Source organism: Ptychodera flava, chromosome 18, assembly GCF_041260155.1.
Source record: "Ptychodera flava strain L36383 chromosome 18, AS_Pfla_20210202, whole genome shotgun sequence".
Taxonomy (NCBI): domain Eukaryota; kingdom Metazoa; phylum Hemichordata; class Enteropneusta; family Ptychoderidae; genus Ptychodera; species Ptychodera flava.
In genome coordinates, this window is record NC_091945.1 from 11,259,673 (window position 1) to 11,280,614 (window position 20,942).

At 36.3% G+C, this 20,942-nt stretch overlaps 1 protein-coding gene across 2 annotated transcripts; it reads right to left on the minus strand.

Annotated features, from left to right (window-relative positions):
• Positions 1-346: 346 nt before the first annotated feature.
• Positions 347-20,845, minus strand: LOC139116829 (divergent protein kinase domain 2A-like). 2 transcript variants are annotated; one of them, XM_070679524.1, is made up of 6 exons: positions 20,482-20,845; positions 13,195-14,228; positions 6,343-6,484; positions 4,858-5,173; positions 2,973-3,242; positions 347-1,760 (listed from the first exon to the last, which is right to left on the minus strand). In XM_070679524.1, exons 2-6 carry the CDS (start codon positions 13,917-13,919, stop codon positions 1,612-1,614), a joined length of 1,602 nt encoding a protein of 533 aa, XP_070535625.1. In that variant the 5' UTR covers positions 13,920-14,228; positions 20,482-20,845; the 3' UTR covers positions 347-1,611. The 2 variants fall into 2 exon arrangements, with proteins under 2 accessions (XP_070535625.1, XP_070535626.1); XM_070679525.1 differs by lacking the exon at positions 20,482-20,845 and adding an exon at positions 17,515-17,674.
• Positions 20,846-20,942: the final 97 nt, after the last annotated feature.

The following is a 20,942-nucleotide window of genomic DNA, read 5'->3' on the forward strand; positions in this document are numbered from 1 at the left end:
CCTGTCTACCAATGTTAAGGATGCATTGAGTTCTACAGCTTTTGTTAATTTCTAATGATTTTTTTTCTCCACTAAAACACTTTCACACATGATAATTTGTACATAAACAGTGCACAAAATATACACAAACAAAATAATCGGTCATGTGTGAAAATACATTCATGTTCAGACTACAAATTCATGTTGACACATTTGCATCTATCAGTGTGAATAACAAATCACACAGCGGCATTCTGGGAAAGCTCCATGTACATGCATATACTGAATGTGTTATAAATACCAGCACTTCTCTGAACAGTTATTTGAAGTAATATGACACACTCTGAACAACCTTGACAGACAAATGTGCATAAAATCATATAAAATTTATTCATTTCTCTTTGCATTTGAACATGACATTTCCTTTATTTAATCTAAATATACCCATACGGCAATCTTTTAGTTTTCAAAATTCTCACGTTCAATCTTTGTTTTTATGGAAACAAGGAATGAATTCTTTAGCATGCTGACAAAAACCTATAAATGACATCATACTTTACAGTATATATTACCCTTCAGAGTGACACTGACTGAATTTACTTTGAAACCTATGATACCATATAGGGTGTGTCAACAAATTTCATAAATGTCACTGTTTTAGTGTTTGAGCTGTCATAAGTATTTCTGGTATATTTGTAAAATGTATATGTAACAATTTACCACAACTTATTCCTGTGAGTTGATTGTAGGTTTCATTAACCAGTTTTCAAGCTGGATGTCAAATGATAGTACATGTTTCTCAAATGAAATGAAATGGACAATAATGTATGGTATATAGACTGACAGCGTTCTTAACAAGAACATGGTAGTAAGTATTGAAATAAGTACGCATATTCCATCGGTCAAAGCCACCACAACACAACAGACATCAGTAACTGTACCATTAAGATTCAAATGATACTGTCCAGGTTTTCAATGCATTTTGAATATATTTAGAAGTCTATTGTACAAATAATGATTTGATAATGTAGCCATGCTGTGATATTTCATTTCAGTTTAAACCTTTTCCTGCCAGACAGTATCACTTCCCCATCAGCCAAGTCAGTAAAAAGTGATATTGAGCCAAAACATGCTACATATTTTCACCCACTTGGCTTGGTCTGTTATTGCATCTTTAGTCCAAAAAAATCAAGTTTACAGTATTTATGTTTTCAACAGCTTTCAAATGTACAGTATTATGTTACAACAGACCATATGGAATATGTTGTGTTTCATTAATTTTAACCATCTTGACCTGGTGGTGAAATATGGACTTGGCAGGAAAAGGGTTAAGGATACGTTCCAAATAGTGAAATCGCTACATTGTGGTAAACATTCCCATAATGCAGTGCAACTACAAGGGATGATATTACACTATCACCACACGATGGAAATCTGTGACACACAGACACGGCATGGTGGGTTGATTAAAACTTTCTGAGCTGGCTCCGAATTTTTTTCATCTTTTAACGAAGAAAATTCAGTAAACCAAACACCACGACAAATGGGTATCATAAAGTGAAACACAGAACAGGGCCATGGCCATCAGTTAAAACCCAACAAGTACAAGTTCTTAAATAAGTGATTTAAATCTCAGGCAGTGTATTGAATCTCTTGTAGAAGGTCTATCATTTCCTCCACAGCGCTAAGACGACCTCCGAAAGAGGTCTCACTGATGCATTCCTCTATGAGTTCATGAATACTTTCTTCATGTTCTTCTGGAATGGAATGAAGCAAGCCTCCTGTTTTGAAACAAAACCAAAAAAAGATATAAAATCATTACTCAGAGTTGTATTGGTTCTTAAAAGCAAATGCAGTACACCAATATAGTCAACTTGTGTTTCAAGAGTTTAGTCAGCACTCATACACTGCATTGAATTCATACGCCAATGATAGTATAGAGCGCCCTCAGTGTTGGAGTTTGACTTACACAAACTGGGTATTGTATGTGCATAGTCCAATTTCTTTCAAAAGGAAGATTTATCACTCGAGCTATGGCATCAATTTTTCCAGCAATAAATTTGATAACTTATGATTTCTAATTATCGAAATTAGTATTTGAAAGAGGCTTGAGTAACATGCAATCTCAACAGAGGCCAAAACTTTCTGTAAACTGGTAAATAAGAGCAAGAATAAAATTTTACTATCAGGTTATAGTCACACTGTAGATAGTGATCCTGTGAATAAAACTAAAGGAACTCACTTTTGTCAAAATTTAAGTAAAGTGAATTATTACACTGGTCATTAGCAAGTAACTATTGCAAACTTTTAGGGATTAATTTTGAGACTGTGTTGCTTATGATGACTAAATTGATTAGAAAAACTGACATGACAAAAATTTTGAAAAATAATCATAATAATGAATACCTATGAAGATGTATTGACAAATTGTTAATCTGATAGAGTAACAGGATACACATGGAAATACTGGTATGCCTAAATCAAAATTTTTCTCCAAAAACAAATAATGCCGTGAGACTTCAACGGGAAGTTACAGGACGTGGGTACACAATTAGGGGGGTTTCTGATGACGCAGTCATTTGCATACACTGGGCGGGAGTTTTGAATTCTCATAGCATCGCTTTGACCGTATGATAAATTTGAATAATCATGATGGGCACTTTCGTAACATATGCAAAGAGGGGTCAAATGGTCATACAGGGAACACATGTTGATACATATGCATTCTCCGCCAAAAAAACGGAACATTTTTTTTCAGATTATTTTCGACTCAAGTTTAGTCGCTATGTATTCACAGGCATCATATGCGAGATTCAATGACAATGACTGCAATGAATGCCTTAAACATGCCAAAATTATTAGATTCTGGGACCAAACACAGCACGTCCGATCAGTAGCGTGGCTTTTTTACATTTGCATAGATTTACGATAATCCGGCTTTTATACGTGAAGTTCCTGTTTAAGAATAGGAGATAACTACACTCACGACTAACCTGGACTAAATCGGTCGTCTAAACGCTGTTGAGCATCAAAACTCTGTTGTTCATCAGGATCCTCTGTTGGATTATCGTTTGTCATCTTTTTATGATCTTGGTTTGCAGACAGCAACCAACGGCACACCAGAGAATACATGAGCTGTGCATAGAATGGGGTTTCCTGGCACTGATGGGTCGGGTCTTTCAGTAATTTATGGATGAACGCTCCGAAACACTCTTCGTTGCAAGGTCTGTCGTAGTTGATCTCACCGCCGACTTGGAGACCATCTGGGAAGTGATGTGAAATAAGAGAGCTGTGAATTATGTCCGTGAACTCTTATCTGATTTCATTTTAATCAACTCCTGTCATACAGGGAAGGCAACACACTCAACTGTGCGTGATAGATGAGGCAAAGTTGGTCCCTGTGGTCGTCTGAATAGCTTTGTTGAAATTCAAGTTATTTCCAGTGAAACCAAAATACCCACATCAATGTCAAGGGATTGACTTTGCTCTACTTTCATGCCTACAGAGACATCAAGAGCTGACATTATTTCATTTGCGGACAATGAATGTCAGGCCTGATTTACACAAATTGTGCACTTTTACCATTTCACACTCCAATGGGATTATTTATGCATTGTTTAGTTAAGGAAATGATTTGTTTCTGTTTAGTGAACCTATCACTTCAAAGCCTAGACATCATATCTTTCATTGTCACCTTTATGGCTTTTCCAACAAAAACCTTTCCCACAGCATTCCCACATAACCTGCTAATACACTACCTAAAATGACTGATAAATATTCTGTCACATAAATTAAGGTGGTTCCCACCTCAAAAGTGAAAGACTTAAACTTTTGCTGAAACTTTCCTCAATAAGTTTCAACCATTCTTTTACCAAATCAAGATTAAAAATCTGGGGTCACAGTGCAAAGTTTGGTACCAGAGAAACAAATTACCTAACATTTACCGATATTCGAAATTCAAAATGGCCTCCATCCCTGCATAATCCTATGGAGAAAAATAAAATTTTGATTTTTTCCAAAAAAATGATGGTGAAATGTTTCCTTACTCCTAGAGCATTAAAATGAGTCCCCACAAAAGGTAGATCAGAAAAGAATTGTAAAAAATTTGAGAGTTCAAATATCTGTCCCCAAGATACATTCTACCTTAACAGATTGAATGTGTGGAGTTGCCTTCCTCTCATACTGCTAAAATGCTACAAAAGGAAGAGAAAACATTTTGCATTTGCTGAAAATAAGACAATAGCCGTTGCACTAGTACTGGTAGTTTCATGCCAAAGTTGCTGGAGAAGAAACTAATACCGGTAAATACGAAATCACGTTATCACATAAATTTTGCAAAAATGTCAGGGACTAGAAACAATCCTTTTATTTTCTCTTTAGTTCTTAGTCTGCCTCAGCTGAAATACACAACGACAATAAATTAACAATTTGCCATACAAATCTTCTTTTCGTCATAAACACTGATAAAGAATCAGAATATACTGGGCTGAAGGACTTTTCTTAATATTTTCCAGATTAATATCAGTCAGTAATAATAGGATTACATTTGATGCCTTGCTACTGTTGTAAATGCCATGGCTGAACAGCCTTGGGGTGAAATATGCCGAGCCTATTCATATCATTTCATAGAGAAAATGGATTTTATGTCTGAATATTGAGAAAGAGATGATCCACCGAAGTCATCATATTTCAAATTCAAAACCATCTTGCGGTTTAATAGCCAGTTTCTGGTGACACTTCATAATAATCGGATTAGTTGCCATGCCGATAAGAACAGCTGTAACGAGGGATTTATGGAAAGCTGGCACACCGTCTTGATGCTGGGTCAAGCTCTTTGAATAAAATTTCGACTCCATCGGAGCCATGCAAATCACTTACACGGTCTGGATTCATATTTGTCCACAATCAGCACATCTTTGAGGTTCGTTAAAACTAGCCGCCCACTATCTGTCACAGCAAAATTGCTGTGGTGGAAATCGCCCAATAGCACCAACCAATCAGAGTCCTCCTTAAGGAATTTGTTGACCATATCTAAGAGCTGCAGTGATAGGTTGACCCTCTGTGACCATGAGTCACCAAAGAAATGTCTGAGCGGTCTGCCCGTGTGCTCCGTGATGATGACCCTGCCGCATTCACCGATGTAGAATGGTACAGGCCACACTGTGTTCTCAGCGAAATCTGCCTCCATGAAAAACTGAAGAACAGAAAACAGATAACATACAAAGATTTACAGTTATGCATAAAAAAACAAAGGCAATAACTGTGAAAAGAGACAATCTAAAATTGAATATGAACTTGCATTAATTATAACTTTTCAATGAAATATGGGAGTGGTTCCAGTATTTTCTATAAAGTACAAGTTTTCACTTTTTAAACATTTGACATTTAATCCTTTCACCACCATGGCTCATCCCAAACCCAATGCCATCAATGGTAATTGTGGACCTCTTTACAGGGAATAGTGGTGAGAAAATTAACCCTTTGAGTGCTGTAATTTTTCCCGCCAAAATTTTAGTGCAACATTTTACTAATTTTTGTGAATTTTTCTTTATATTTTTTGATAAGTTTGGACCAAATGGACAACACATTTTATTGGCTACACCGTTTTATCAAAATTTTGGCAAAAATCTGAAAAAAATTGACTGGGGTATATCTTATAAAGGTGACAAAAACTGACTTTGACCCTCAACAGGTTAAGGTTATTGAACTCTTACTGTCACTTTCAACTTATCACAAAGCTACTGTTCAACTCATGTAACTGTTCCGTGACCAGTGTTTTCATTGAGGTAAATGCTTTGCATGGCAGCTAACATTCAGCCATTCTCTATAATGACTATATTTACAGTAAAGCACATACATTAGTTTTTCAAAGAGATTTAATTTCACAATGTTGGTGTTGAGTCACCTTCACAAGGGATTTGCAATCACTGATTTGCCTCCGTAAGAATGGAATGTATTGTTTTGCTGCATTTTTACCAGGATATCGATCAGATTCCCCTAGTATCAGTGAATATCGCGAAATTAAATCCCAGTGAATATCTGAGGTTTTCACAGCGTATAATGGTGCAAATCACAGTAATATGAACGGGTACTCCTGTAATATTTTCTGTCTCACAGCACGTCACAAAAGCACTTCATAACAGTAACGTTTCATTTGACAGGCTCCTACAGTCATGCAAAGAAAATGAACAACCCACAAGAGACGATCATCACTGAAATCAGAAAAGGAATTCATTGATGAGGCGACAAAATGTCTAGCCAGTACAATATCTCACAGTTGAGAGAAATTCACATTGCATCATGGGTATTGTCAAGATGGCTGCCAGTATGACTGAGACGGCCAAATGAAATGACAACTTTTACCTTCAACAGGATACCCTCTGGATTAAGTATCAATGATGTCATCAACTGAGAACGTTCCTCTTCATTTAATATTCCTTCTTTGTCATGATTGTATAAACTCTTGATTGTATCGATAAACCTTTTTGTTGCACAGATTGTTGCACTACAAAAAAACATGAAAAAAGGAAAGTTTAAATTCAGGAACCAATACTGATTAAAGTTATATCACAACAAAAAAAACTATTTCACGCACAGATATTGTCAAAATTACATCCACAGCAACAATAAAACGTGTCTGGAGGCATCATTATTAAAGACACTGACATATCATAGTTTGCGACAGGTTTTGCAATCATGATCATTTTGGAGACTTTGGCCTACAGTAAAAAGGTCATGTTTTTTATTAATTAATGTTAATTAAGTAACTGAAGACAACTTTGAAAGAAGACCAACACACTAAAATCATGTAAAAAGTAAATGTCTGTAAGCTCTAATGTGAGAAGCATGGATTGAGGACGACCGCCTTAAAAGCATGACAGCACAGACATAGACTTACAGGAAGTAAAATTATTTTCTTGTAAATATTGTTCATTTAGTCATTCAAAAAAGAAGAATAAATTATGTGAAATTATGAACTTTCCAAATTGCTTTAGTGATGTTGATGAACAGCTTCCTGGGAGCTAAGTCAAACATTTGTAGCCATTCTAACGACCAATATAATTCAATGTTGTTAAATTTAGAATTGATATCTTGCAAGCACACCATGTAAAACTTTTCATTTCAGATTTTCATACTGTCTCCGACATCAGCCTTCACACAAACTTTAATTCAGTACAAAAAAACATGATAAAAACAGTGTGAACTAAGAATCGACCTTCCTATGAGTAATTGTATACACTTCGACTCGGCCTCTGAAAACAGCTCGCAGAGAATGACCGAGGGCTGTCACAATAGCCGTATTATTTGACCCAACAATCGCTAACTCAGAGGGCAAACATTTGCCAGTAAAGGAGTCTTTATCTGCTAAAGTGTTATCCCCTACTTACATCTCACCTTATTTCATACACTTGATTTGCCCGACTCATTAAATTACCATTTCCTTTCAAGTTACCTACTTATGTTATCAAGACGAGATAGAAGGAATTCCGTGCTCACACAGACTCCGCCACTTCAGAACGTCCGAGAGTGGCAAAACACTTCGGAATAAAGTAAACTTTGTTTGTCCTCAAGCTAGATCAAAACTTTGAAGTATGTCACTTGCTTGGTGAGATTATACACTTCACATCATTAATTAATTACGTAGAATGGAAGTGTTACTGATGGTTTCATACAGGAAAATCTTTATCACTTCCTACACGGAATGCTAACTTTTGATGATTTTTTTCATTCTTTTTATTTTGTGAGTCATTTGCAAATTCTTATGCCACTCACAAAAGAAAGTTGAAACACCCACTATTTAGCTTGTCAACATTGTGGCTGTTATTCTAGTCCGGACCAGAATTCACTTGTAAACAATAACAGTGCAGTCTACACATGGCCAGGCTGTGAGCAATAACAGCACATTTTACACATACATAGGCTGTGTTCATGAAGTAAATAATTAGGTGTTTCAACATGCTTTGGGGAATAGACCGACAACTTTCCATCCACAAAGCCAAAAATATTGAAAAATCATCGAGAGTCATGGCTACTGGCTATATATAACATACTTGTGCTGATATATAAATTGAATTTGATTCCTCCTTGCAAAACTTGGCTATTGATAACAACTACTTCCACAGATTTCAACTACCATATACATGTACAGCTGATTTGTCTCATCCTTGCTGAGTAGATTTCTGATGACAAGTACGTGACATAAATTACGACCTGTGTACACAGGGTATCGGTCACCTATCATCTCTGTGTACACAACTTACTCAAAGAGAGCCAGTGAAAGCTTAAGAAAATTTAGGGTGGCGAGCAGTGACTATAAAACTCAGTTGTTTTTACTTATTCACACATACCAACAAACACATATGTAAGTCTAACACCAATGTATATACACAGACGTCTCTACAACAACATACAGACCGACACATCTTGAACAAACATGTGGACACATAGAGACACAAATCACCAAAACACAAAACCTTGGGAAAGTACATCCTCTAAACATTGCTTCATAAAAAAAATCTTGAACTTTATATGGCAATCTGCATGGAATATGTTAATTACTCTTATTTGGTATGTAAAGCATGATGTATTGGCTCAAAGTGAATATGGTGCTCTAGTTACCATGGTAACAGGGTCAGAAGGTCAAGAAGAAATCCAAAACAAGACAAATGCAAGTATTTACCAACCAATGTCAACATATTATAAGTTTCAAGTCTAATTTTGAATAAAACTAAAACTTTTGGTAAAAGCAAATCCAAAGTACCGGGCAAAGTTCTTTGTAATCGAACAAGAGAAATTGTACTTTACAATTTTGTTGGCCTGGAGAGGGGCATGCCACTACATTTTTCCTTTTCTTCTGACATCTCTCACTGGTAATTAAACAGCCTCAGTGATAGACATTAAACAGTGCCATACCAGGCCTGTTGACTGACAAAGTTCCAGATTGTTGGATCTAGCTTTGGTTGGTAAACCACTCTTTGCACAAAAAGAAAACCTTCATTATACAAACATTTGACTCTGAGACGCAATCAGAAATCGTAATTGACTGTTGGTGCTGTGCAACCTCTCTCCTTTGTGAACTTCCCTCAGGAAAATTAAAACTGCACATGAGTTCCGCTGGCATTGACGTTAATGAGTTGCAATAGCTGTATATTAAAAGTGTAATCTTACTATTTGTGAATGAACACATGACAGTGGTTCTAAGATATTGAAAAATCCAACCAGAAATAATAAGAAATGTTTGGAAAAGCTGCATTTAGCATTCACAAATTGTGAATGACAAGTTTCTGGTGTATAAAACCTCTCCATGGTTTTGGTACGGTAAAACAGAACTAAGTTTTAGGGTATCATTCCAAAATTGAGGGAGCGGTCCTCAACAAAGTTTCTGAATTTCTGTACAACAAACAGGTACTGTTTGAGAGTTTCGATGGGCGTTGTTACTGATACTGCAAAAATCAACGACGGCCTAGAGACTGCTCAATTGTTGTTGTAAACTTCAATAAAAGAAAATTTGAAACTTCACAAGAGGTTTTTCTCTCCCAGAGTGGAGCAAGCACTCCAAAGTTGATTTATTTGATGATTGTAGGAAGTCTGCGCTCAAGGACATGGCTGTATGGACGACATGCCACTTGTAATTGTGTGTACAAAGCTTTGACATAATCCACATGTACCGGTTCATGACAGTGGAGAAGTATTGGTCTGGAGACTGGGTCTGTCAGCATTGAGCACTATACCGGGTATCAATGGTGAAAGTCTACATAAAGCTCAGACTGAAAGTCAACAAGTTTGGACGTAGTTTTTGTCGGCAAAGCCTAAATATCTCAGGCAGAATATTCTCAGGCCAGGGTTGAACTCCACGTTGTAAACTGTCAATAAAACAATGCAGGGTTTTTTTTTCAACAAGCAAGACTTGAGTTACCCCTTGCTGTTACGATAAGAGGGGTTTATTCAAATTTGAAGGTCTCTCATTTTGGCCATCCCATCAAAGGTGGACATTTCTAGTATGACATAAAAAGTTAATTTTACACCAGAGTTACAAAATGAAACACTGAAGTTGTGGCTCCAAATATCCACCAAAGAAGACCCCATGTGCTTAGATATGTGCATGAACACTTTCAGGGGTGCTTTGAACTTGAGTGTGGCACCCCCAGGTGCACCCGACCATTTACAAATTTCTACATTTCTTAGTCAACCATAAATTCACATGAATTTTATTTTATCCAATGAACAATGGAATGAAAACAAATACTAAAACTTTATTATTCTGTTTGAGGGAAGAAAGTTTAGTCTGTGTTGATCAAGGAAAATAAAGGTTCTACGTACATATTTACAAAAATCGATTACAAACTTTGTTGAGAAACATTAATAATGAGATTACAGTGCAAGGTACGGAAGAAATGTGTACTGAATAAATTCAACAAAATCTCTCAAACTTTTTATTTATATTTGATGAATAGATTTCAAATAAACCAGTTACGAACACTGACGCCCAAAATATTATGGGACGTGAATCGGCACCGTGCGATGTTGGTAGGGGGTACATACCATTATGCCTGATAATATTACAAAGCAGCTGGTGTTATGACATTTGGTAAAAAACTTTCAGATTAGGACCCATTTGTTCTTAACCCCTTGTACCTCAGTGGTCAACTTATGCCATGAGTCATATCGTGTTATGATTCATATTGGACCACCACATGCATGCATAGTGTCTGGCAGAGTCAGGCGCTATCTTCCCGAAGATTGAAATGCGATGAAATTACGAGTTGAACCAAAAGACATAACTTCTAACAGACACAATTTTTTATAAAACTGATTTCAATTCTTGAGACAAGTCAATTTTAAATGGTTTGCAATGCTTTCAAAAAGAAAGATATATTATTGAGCAGGAAAGACTAAATATGAAAAATTTGCTGCGTTTTTGCTAGTGCTGGTAAGATGGCGAGCGTTATAATCAGCTCCCCAGTGTTTTTAAAAAAATATATTCAAGATGAGTTTAGAAAAGAAGGCCCACTTTTACACTGGACAAAAAATTCGATGGAAAATGAAGACTTAAAAAGTATGAATTTGATAAATATATCCACGAAAAATAAATCATGTACAAGGTCAAAATATCTGTTCCTCGAACAAGATAAGGTTACCCTTCACTATATATTTATACAAACACAGTCAATTCATAAATGACAGAACTGTATGTAGCCTCGTTTTGATCCCCTGAGTAAGGTTTGGGGATCAAAACTGCGGACAGATCCTAAAATGGCATTGCTTCTCCTTTGCTTGGTATGTTCAAACCCTCTGCAAAATAACACTGAACTTGGCAAACTTTATCTTTGAGCAGATTTCTAAAACCCTAAAAAAAAGACAGGATTTTGAAATACTTCATCTTTCATAATCCCAATCTTGTATCTCTATTATACAACAATATAGGACAGACTATTCTCACGTTTTTAATTTTAACATATTGGACCAAATACAAGTAAAAACGTGCATGAGTATTTTTTTTAATAAGATATCTCATCTGATTTTCTCAGAGATGTAAATCCGGTAGTTTCAAGTGAAAAAAACTGCATTAATCAGAATCTTTTCACAGAGTCTGGTAGTTGGCAATATTTACTGCATCAATGGCTAAGCACAAAGTTTGCAGCGTACTGTGAAGAGAAATTGAGTCATGTTTTAGAATTGTCGGTAAGTGGCAAAGGAAAGTTAGGCTATATTCATTTGCATTCTTAAGAGTTCAGGCTTTGTTAGCAGTGCCTAAATAACAAAACCTGTTTCATTTTCTTCAACCATGCAGATTAAATTTAATGAAACTTGAACACTGCTATAATGTAATCCTGTTATTTATGCTAGGTAAGGTATTTGCCACGGCAGCTGGAGCCCACTACGTAGTCTGCTGTCTACAGACTAATTGCCCGGCCCCGGTATTGTGATTACTACATCACTTCTGATCCAAAACGTCGTCAAAACACACATTTTTGCATTCTAAACAAAAATTCTGGTTTACAGCATCATGGGGAGAATTTCTGTCCAACTTGTAACAAACAGGGATATCTGTCTATGTGAAGGAATGCGTGGAAGAGTCCATGGTATAGACTTACTTTCATAAAATTGAAGGAATTTTTCAAAAAATTTGTTTTCTGTTCAATATGGAAAGGTGTACTATTCAGAAAAGAGTAGAGGCTTGTGTCTTTTTAAAGAATCTGTGAAATTTTTTTGTTACAAAATTTACTGCTGTGCTGTTTATATCATGAGTAGAGACTAAACTATCACGTTTTTTAAAAAATTTGGCTAATCTCAGATTTTTCCTGCAAGCTCTTGCTTCTCAGAGCAGACAATGAAGGAAGCAGTCTTCTCTCTGCTTCTTCTTTGCCGACTCAGCTCTTAGTACAAGCATCTTAAAGGTATTTCATGACCAAAGCAAGATGCAGATCTGTCAATGTATAGAAATTTGCTGAGTAGACATGCCTCTGTACACTGTACACAACCTTCAAAATCCTCGTAAAACATAAAAAAATTCTCCAGATCAATTTTAGTGAAGTTCAAGCGCCCTTTCAGACGTCTTACAAGTTTTGAATCCAAAATCTGTGAGTTGTACTACCTATTCCTTGAGGCTGTGGCAACTTGTTGAAATCGGTGATAGACAGTTCCTCTAGTGACTGACTAGTTTAATTGGGGAGGGGGGGGGAGCTCTTGACATGCTGATATTTAACTATGCAGGTTGTAGCTGCGTTATCAGTCAATCAACGTAACTTTCAATTCTTTGGTCGATTCCCATTAGTTACGTGGAGACACAAAGTCTAAGCGACGGTGTCTTTGCCAACATACCAGGGTGAGACTCTAATTGCGGATTTCCGACACAGCAAGAAATGAAAAACAGAAAGTCCGTCAGCACATTCCTTGTACAATTCCTTGGACAACTTAATTGGCAAAATCTTGCACACACATGCTCAAAGCTTTTAAAAGATAAGATGTTTTATCGTTAAAAAAAATTTCATAATTATGTTGTCATACTTCACCTGAGTTTGGAAGTCATCCGTGAGTGTGAATGTAAACATAGGGCACTGTTATCAATCACTTTGAACTATCTTGACATTTGAGCAACCTCATTTGCATTTAAATCAAGACGTGAATCTCTGGCTTAGAAACGTGCGCTGCACAGTTGGAGAAAACGACGACGTCTGGCAGAGCTCCATTTCTGAATTAAGCTGCGTTTCTTACCTGAGATCAGAGCGGGCTATTTGAGTCACCTTCCAAAGTTCATTTCTAAAATGATGAACGGTGAGCGCTGTGTCACTGGCGAGGTACGACATCACCACCGCATCCCCGACATCGCAATTGATGTCCTGGCTTGTGTTCGCACAAATAAAATTATCTAGTTTTTGAAACTCGTCATTGCTGCCGAGTCTTTTCCCGACGACTCGGGTGTGTCGGTAATATCCATGGTAATCAATGCTGTTTGGATCAAAACGTTTTATTGTTAAGTTCAGGTGAGCGTCGCCATTACTGAAGCTCTGGCACAATGAATCTCCAAAGCAGGCAGGGCATTTTTGCACTTCAAACGGATATACCGGAATGCTGGAAGAATAGCGATTTTTCCGATGATCCAAATTTTTCTTGCTATCGGAATAATCCGAGTCTTCTTCAGACTCATCTTCATCTTCATTATCTTCTGTAAATTCTTGCACCATATTAATCTTGAGTTGATCAACTTTGTTGGAGTTGGCGTCATTTGATTCCGGCTCGTGGACAAAAACCAGATTATCCTGTGGTAGGACGGGCAAGATGTCCGAACGGCTTTGACCGTCGTACACCCGCCTGTTTGATTCTAAGTTCTGGGGTGCGTTCGTGAACTGGAAAATTTTCATGCACACATAGCACAGGATGCAGAACATGAAACAGAGCGCGAGTTTGATCGGTGCTGCCAAACGAACCCTACGAGCCATGGCAGAGCAAAAGTCACTTCGTCAGACATACACAACAGCCTGATCTGACTTGACGAGACAAGCACCACGCAGACAAAGTGAGCCACGGCGCAACCTTTGAGTCATCGTTCATGATCTGAAGATCAGTAAATATGTACCTTTTGTCCTTGAGGTAGCTGAGCCAATTGTCATGGAAACAGTTCATTCGTCCGTGTTGAAATCTTCCCTCTGTAACTCTTGTCGCTTTGCCACTGTCTCGTAATCATTGTCGCCTAAAGTTTGAGACGTACAGATATAGCCGTTGATGGTGGTGTTGCCATGGTGATGTGTCTGTAAATAGAGCAATTCAGCGATGACATAAAACAGCTTTGAGAGGAAACAAATCTAAATTGGAAATTCGTACAAGTTCTGAGGTGCCAGTATCCATTTACGTTTCCCCATTGTATCACGTGTCTGTTCCAATTCCGGAATACGCTCACTTGATATTCATATTAACGCTTTGACAGGAAACAATGAAGTAGCTCCAACTATTAGACGGCAACCGAATCATTACTAACAGCAATGAATTATGTTGTGATCCTATCTAGCTGCTTATTATGTCGCTTTTGAAAAGATAGCACACTTCATTATTATTTGGTGGTGGAACAGAAGACTGCAAAAACTGACCACAGTAACAGTTCCACAGGCTAAAATCTTTACCGTTCTTTTAGTGTGGGAAAGAAAACTTTTCAACTCCTGCAGCGTTAGAAATAGCAGTGATACGTTCTTCGACAATCCACCAGCTGTACGGCTGGTGAAAGTAACCAATTTTACATGTGTTGTTCATGCTCCAAATCACCCAAGGTTTAATGAATTATACCCTCTCGCTTGTTCTGATAACCCAGACCTTACAACAGGTCAGAGGTCGTATAAACAATTTCTCTTTCTGCGGGCGTACTTTGAGTTGATACCACCTGCTCGTAACCATCACTCAACTATGTAAGCTGTTATAACAGACTACCAGAGACAAGCATCCCGCTGTAAACACTCAACCGTCCTGGCGTGTTGTAAAACGAAGTCAAAATAATGTTGTCTTTTGTATATTTTTAGCACGGGTAAACGGGCTAACTTGACTTTTCGTGTGACAGAGCTCACAAATTAGTTCTAATTTGTCAAGTAAAATATGCTATCCATGCAAAGGGCCGCATGCCAATGAGATATATATGTCAGTCTACTGTTCCTGATAAGTACCAAACATAATTTCACAGGGTGTAGCTTGGAGGGAAACAACGTGCGAGTGTTACTTGCTCTAATTACGTTTTTCCACACACATTTTTTACAGTTCTTGATGCAAATTTGATGCATTAGCTGGCTTGATGGTGTGTGAATGGCATGGGGCAAGCTATAAATTCAGTGTTAAGAACATTTTCGGTGAAAGCGAAAAAAAATGGATGGGAAAGACAGAGCTGCAACAAAACCGCATGATGAAAGACAAAGATCTGGGATCTTAAAGCGGCTATGCTGGATCCATATGGTATGTGATCCAAGAAACAAGAATTCTAAAGGAGGAGAAGACTGGAACTTATCACTACAAATACCAGAAAGCCATGCACTCTCTTCCTGTTTATTTTAATTTGCCTGACCATTATATACACCTTCATTGAGTGAAGAGTAAAATATATTTCCTCCATATGACTACTCTGGTCTTTTTCAAATAACTGTTACATCAATGCATTGAAAATCAAGTTGTCTTTTGTAGGAACTTTTGTATGCTAACATGCAAAACATCTTATCAACATGGTATTGACAAAAAATCAAAACTTGGTCAAATGTTTGAAAAAAGAAGTGTCAAATTCTAATATGTTGAAGGCTATGCTAGACTAAGTGTTCTGATCTGCAGTTATTGCAGGTCTATTTTGAGTCAAGTCACAATGTTCTATAAACAATTACAAATATTGAATTGCAATTGCAATATTTTAATCTGTTTTGGCTATTACCAGAAAATGATAGTGTCGGGGTCTCTCTAGATAAAACTGTGTAAAACTGCAATTTGTGAATGAGCAATTAAAATGTTTAATGGTCAGTAAATCTAACAGCCCCTATCTTTAACTTTATTGGGCTGAAGACTTGAATTCGTTCCAAGAAAGTCTTATAAATAGCTAGCACTTATGATAAAATTCATTCAAAAACATTCTCTTCTTGTGTAAATTTAGTGTGTAAACTATTGTGTGAGCATTTCTCTCTGTGAGTAAAGTTTAGTATGCCAGAGTTTTACACTTGGAATATTTCAATAAAGTTGAAATATTCATCAGAAATTCTCAAAATCTGTTTGTTATGCAAAAAACTTGAATGACAGTTACGTTCTACACCGGAAATAAAACTGAATGACTAATTCCCTTTCACATTTATAACATTTGACTATGATGAAACTTGGTAGAAAGCTACTATTATATGATGGCACTGAAAATTTATAAATACGTGAGCCACAAAAGGACATGAATAATAATCACTTGGGAGATTTTTAGTTTTAATAGTATTTCTGTTTAGTCTGATTCTGTCTGTTAGTGACTGTGCGATTGGTTGCCAAGCAACAACTTACTGAGAATTGACCGTAAATTATACCAGTTCTGTGAAATCCACTCTACTGACAGGTCAATTTCATGCATGTCTGAGCGGCTGCTGTTGGCATTACAAATGTAGCAATTTGGTGAGACGGATCATTCTGGTTCATGGAGAGACATCACTACATTACAATCTGACTTCAATTGAAACAATATCCACTGACCCATTTTTACAGTCATTGCAGCATACATCTTCTAACTTCTTAAAAAAATCACAACTACATTTTCTTGATTATTTCCTGGTACTTTTTCAATAAATTTGGTGGTACGTTTCTAGGTTTATAAATTCACCTGTGCCATCAATACTTATTCTGCATGGCTGAAAAATTGGTTTTGTGAACATGCCGAATGTAAAACTGTAAATTTTTTCAACAGCAAATACTGTTCTCTTCTGTTAAATGTTTCAATTTTTTATCATGAAATTTCATCTACAGATGTGATAAATTGGCAATGAAGTTGTTAATTGAATGTCAATGTCGATGATGAATGAACTAAATTAGCCACATCAGTTATTTTTCTCTGAGAAATATTCTTCATCTATAGCAGTGTACTTGTCAGTTCCATCATCTTGAGATCCCTGTCTTTTGACCCTTGTATTCAATGCTACATGTTAATCAATACAACGACTTATTTCAGGACAACTGATGATAGTCCTGAGTGTTGCTGCTGTTCTTATATAAATCCACAGCTATGACACTGTAACATATGGTGGCGTTGCCAATTTGCTACCCATTGGTCACACCTATTTCCTTCATCAAAAATCCCATTTTGCCATAGAAAACAACTGAGTTGTACTAAAATATGTTAGTGAAAGGGTTAAACTATGGTCAACGTTCATCAAAGTGAACTTGTACAGCCTCAAAATTCACTTGTCAGCAATCACAATACATCGTGTACAAGATCGCAAACTGGATTATGCTGTATGCATTTTATAAGTGTTAGACAAGTACAGTAAGTGTGCACTCTTTTAGTCATAATCAACACTGAATATATACGAGGATATACTGGTACATTACCCGAGTCCTGACTTAAATTTTTACGTACACCATCTGATGAAGTCCGGTATTTTGAACACTTAAAATTCAATTGATATTACTTCCACTTGGCTGTGCTCCTCGGAGACGGTTTGTTGAGGCTCGCAGTGAATGTAACAAGAGACACCAGCCAGGGGAATATGCAAAGTAAACACAGCGTGCCAGGGCAAACATATATGAAATTTGAGAAGCAGGTGACGATACCCTGTCAATCAGCGGTAAGCACGGAAACACCAACTCGGTGATTTCAACTGGTCTTGAATGGCATTACGGCAACTTTTTGTAGGGTATGAGTTAATACACTAATCATCAACAAATTGTACATCATGCAGCTAAAACATGCGTTTCATTTACTAAAACTTTTGACATTGTATTCACAGTAAGACTTGAAAAATGCTGCTGTTTTCCAATGGTTATGGGGCCATTTGCTGAGATTTCAATTCTTGCTCAAATAATTGCATGGTTTAGTTGAATTTTACTTTCCTGTCTGAGGCTTACTATTAAAGCCTTACCTTCACCTTCCTTTCCATCTTGGTGAGTGAGAGTAGCTAGAATTTTGAGATTTAATCTCTATGAACTTGAAAAATGCACTTACAAACAACCTTTTGCAGTTCTTTACAATGTAGGATGGTTGGTCTAAACGTTAAACATCTACAGAAACATTTTAAAATGTTGGCATATTTAATAACAATTGTTATAAATGTGACATCTAATGAAAGTTATGGCGGGCAATGCTTCAGAACAAATAATTGATGAAACTATAGATCCATAACGAAAATCACAATATTTCATGAAAAAATTCATCATTTATTAGAAACCTTCCTTCATTGAAATTCCTGTGCCCAAGCCATAACAGTAAATATAAAAAGACTGATAAACATGGTGATAAAAATATCTTTAAAATTCATGAAAGTGTCTAGAATGTGTTTATCATTCATGTATGAGTGTTCTCTATAAAAATTTATGGCCATTTCATGTGTACATATGTTCTTACCCGTCCTTAAATGGCAATATTGGTATTATACCATAACACAAAATGATGTAATAATTCTTTTGCACATTTTTCTTATTTAGTCAGATTTTTCTGAAAAATATACTTTAACCCTTTCACCACCATGGTTTGTCCCAAATCCATTGTTTTCTATGGTAAAGTTGGACCTGTATACAGGGAACTGGGGGTGAAAGGGTTAACACATGCACTACATTATGGATTTTTTTCAGTTTCAAGTTATGTATTTTATAAATGACAAAATTTTGACAGCCTTTATTCTAAAAACTATACTTCAATACATGCATTATATTATGGAATTACTATACATTAAGTCTCTTTAAAAACTATCTACTGTTGATTTACCAATCAGAGTGCTCAATTCAGGGTGTTTTATCTACTCGTAAAGCCTTGGTCACCATATTCCAGAAACGAATTACAGCGCCAGAGTAAAGTACTATCCAATCAAAAGTGAACATATAATATTCTGTAGACATCTGGTACGTTTTAATATTCAAATTTGGTAACACAGCGGAAACCAGCTGCAACACAAAACCTGCTGTGCCCAAGGGCATTTATATAATGTGCCCTAGGGCATTTATAGGATGTTCCATTACATTGGACGGCTATTTCACAAATAAAAGTTTTAATTCATATCCTAAACATGTTACATTGACAAAGGGGACGGTTCACGTAAACACATTGAAAACGAAAATATATCAGTTTGGGCGATAGTTTTTAAGTCAGATAAAACCCTCGTACTCGGGCTTTTATAGGTAATTTTGCCTGAGTGTTTAAATTTGCTAATTTAAGATGCCCCTTATTTACACTTTTCACCATATTTGCTATGGTCAATTCAGCTAAATTACAAACCTGCCGATTGCAATGAAAATCCAAAATCGCTGAAAAAGCATGCAGCTCATTCAAAGTACTTTACAGTACTTTTCAAGTTATTACCGAGGTAACACAGCCCCCACTGATATAATGACAGGGTATGGAAACAACCCTACAGCACTGAAGTATTGTAAATTTATGTCTATGTATATATATATATATATATATATATATATATATATATATATATATATATATATATATATATATATATATATATATATATATATATATATATATAGTATTGTAAATATGTCTATATGTATATATATATATATATATTATATATATATTATATATATATATATATATATATATATATATTTATATATATATTTATATATATATACATACATATATTTATATGTAAGAACTTTAAGTTAATAAGAAAAGAAACAATCTGCAGTTTGTGTGTTTAGTCTATCTCTTCTTTAAATATTTAAAAAAAAAACTGGTAATGAATGTTAGAAATTGATAGATGCCTTAATAAACTTCAAAGATTTTTACTGATTCATGGTGAAATATTCTGATGAGTGGAATATCACAATTATTTGAAAATTTGCTAACATGAAAGGTACACATTTTCAACAATTAAGCAATTAACATTGGAATTAAATTTGCATTTTGCATTGTGGAAATAATCTGTTTAAAAAAAAATAATTTTCCCAATACACTGCAGTTATAAACTTGTGACTCTGAAATATACTAATGATGAACTGTTTGAAAAGTTAACCATCTTGAAAAAGGTTAATATTTTCGATATCATATTCCTTATCTGATAACATTATTTCTGATGAAGACTAACCTGCCTATGCAAATTTTAAGGAGCGTTACAATAATAGCGGTGGGCTTGTCCGGTTTTGAGATCGGGCGCTCAAAACAAACAAATCTTTAGCGCCACTTTGGCACTTACAGAGGAGAGTGTTTTTCATAAAGAACGCGCATGAGTTCTCTCATTATAGATAGGACAGGTAATAAATTAAATTCCCCTGCCTCTCTGAAAAAAAAATATGTGACAAAATTTTTCTCGGCTGAATCTCCAGATTGTTCATGAGGTTCAAACTCACCTTCAGGTAGTCCCGGCAGGGCATGTAACACTCCGTGTATTTCAACCATATGGCGCTACAAAAGATGCATGGAAGCCGTGTAAAGATGATCCGGAGATTACTCTGCGGCTTGCGCGCAAAACTACCGGGGTATTCTGAACGAGCGCACCGGGCCAGCTCGACGTCAAACTTCAAAATAGGATGTCTGCTGTCGGTAGCCTAGTGCTGGTGTCTTTGCGATCTCGCCAAACAGTTACTATCAGTCCATTCATCGTGCGCCGTGACCGTGTATAATGATAACGAAGTCATTATCATTTTCTCCAGACATTGAAAGGGCGACCGCCGCTGCCTTGCCTTCCCTTTGTTGATATGCCATTGATTCAAACTGGCTTGAGGTCATATACTACTAATTTGCATAGGGTCATAAAGGTCGTAGTTCGTCTGTGAGATTCTGTCAAAAACCCAGCTCCGCTGATTTACAA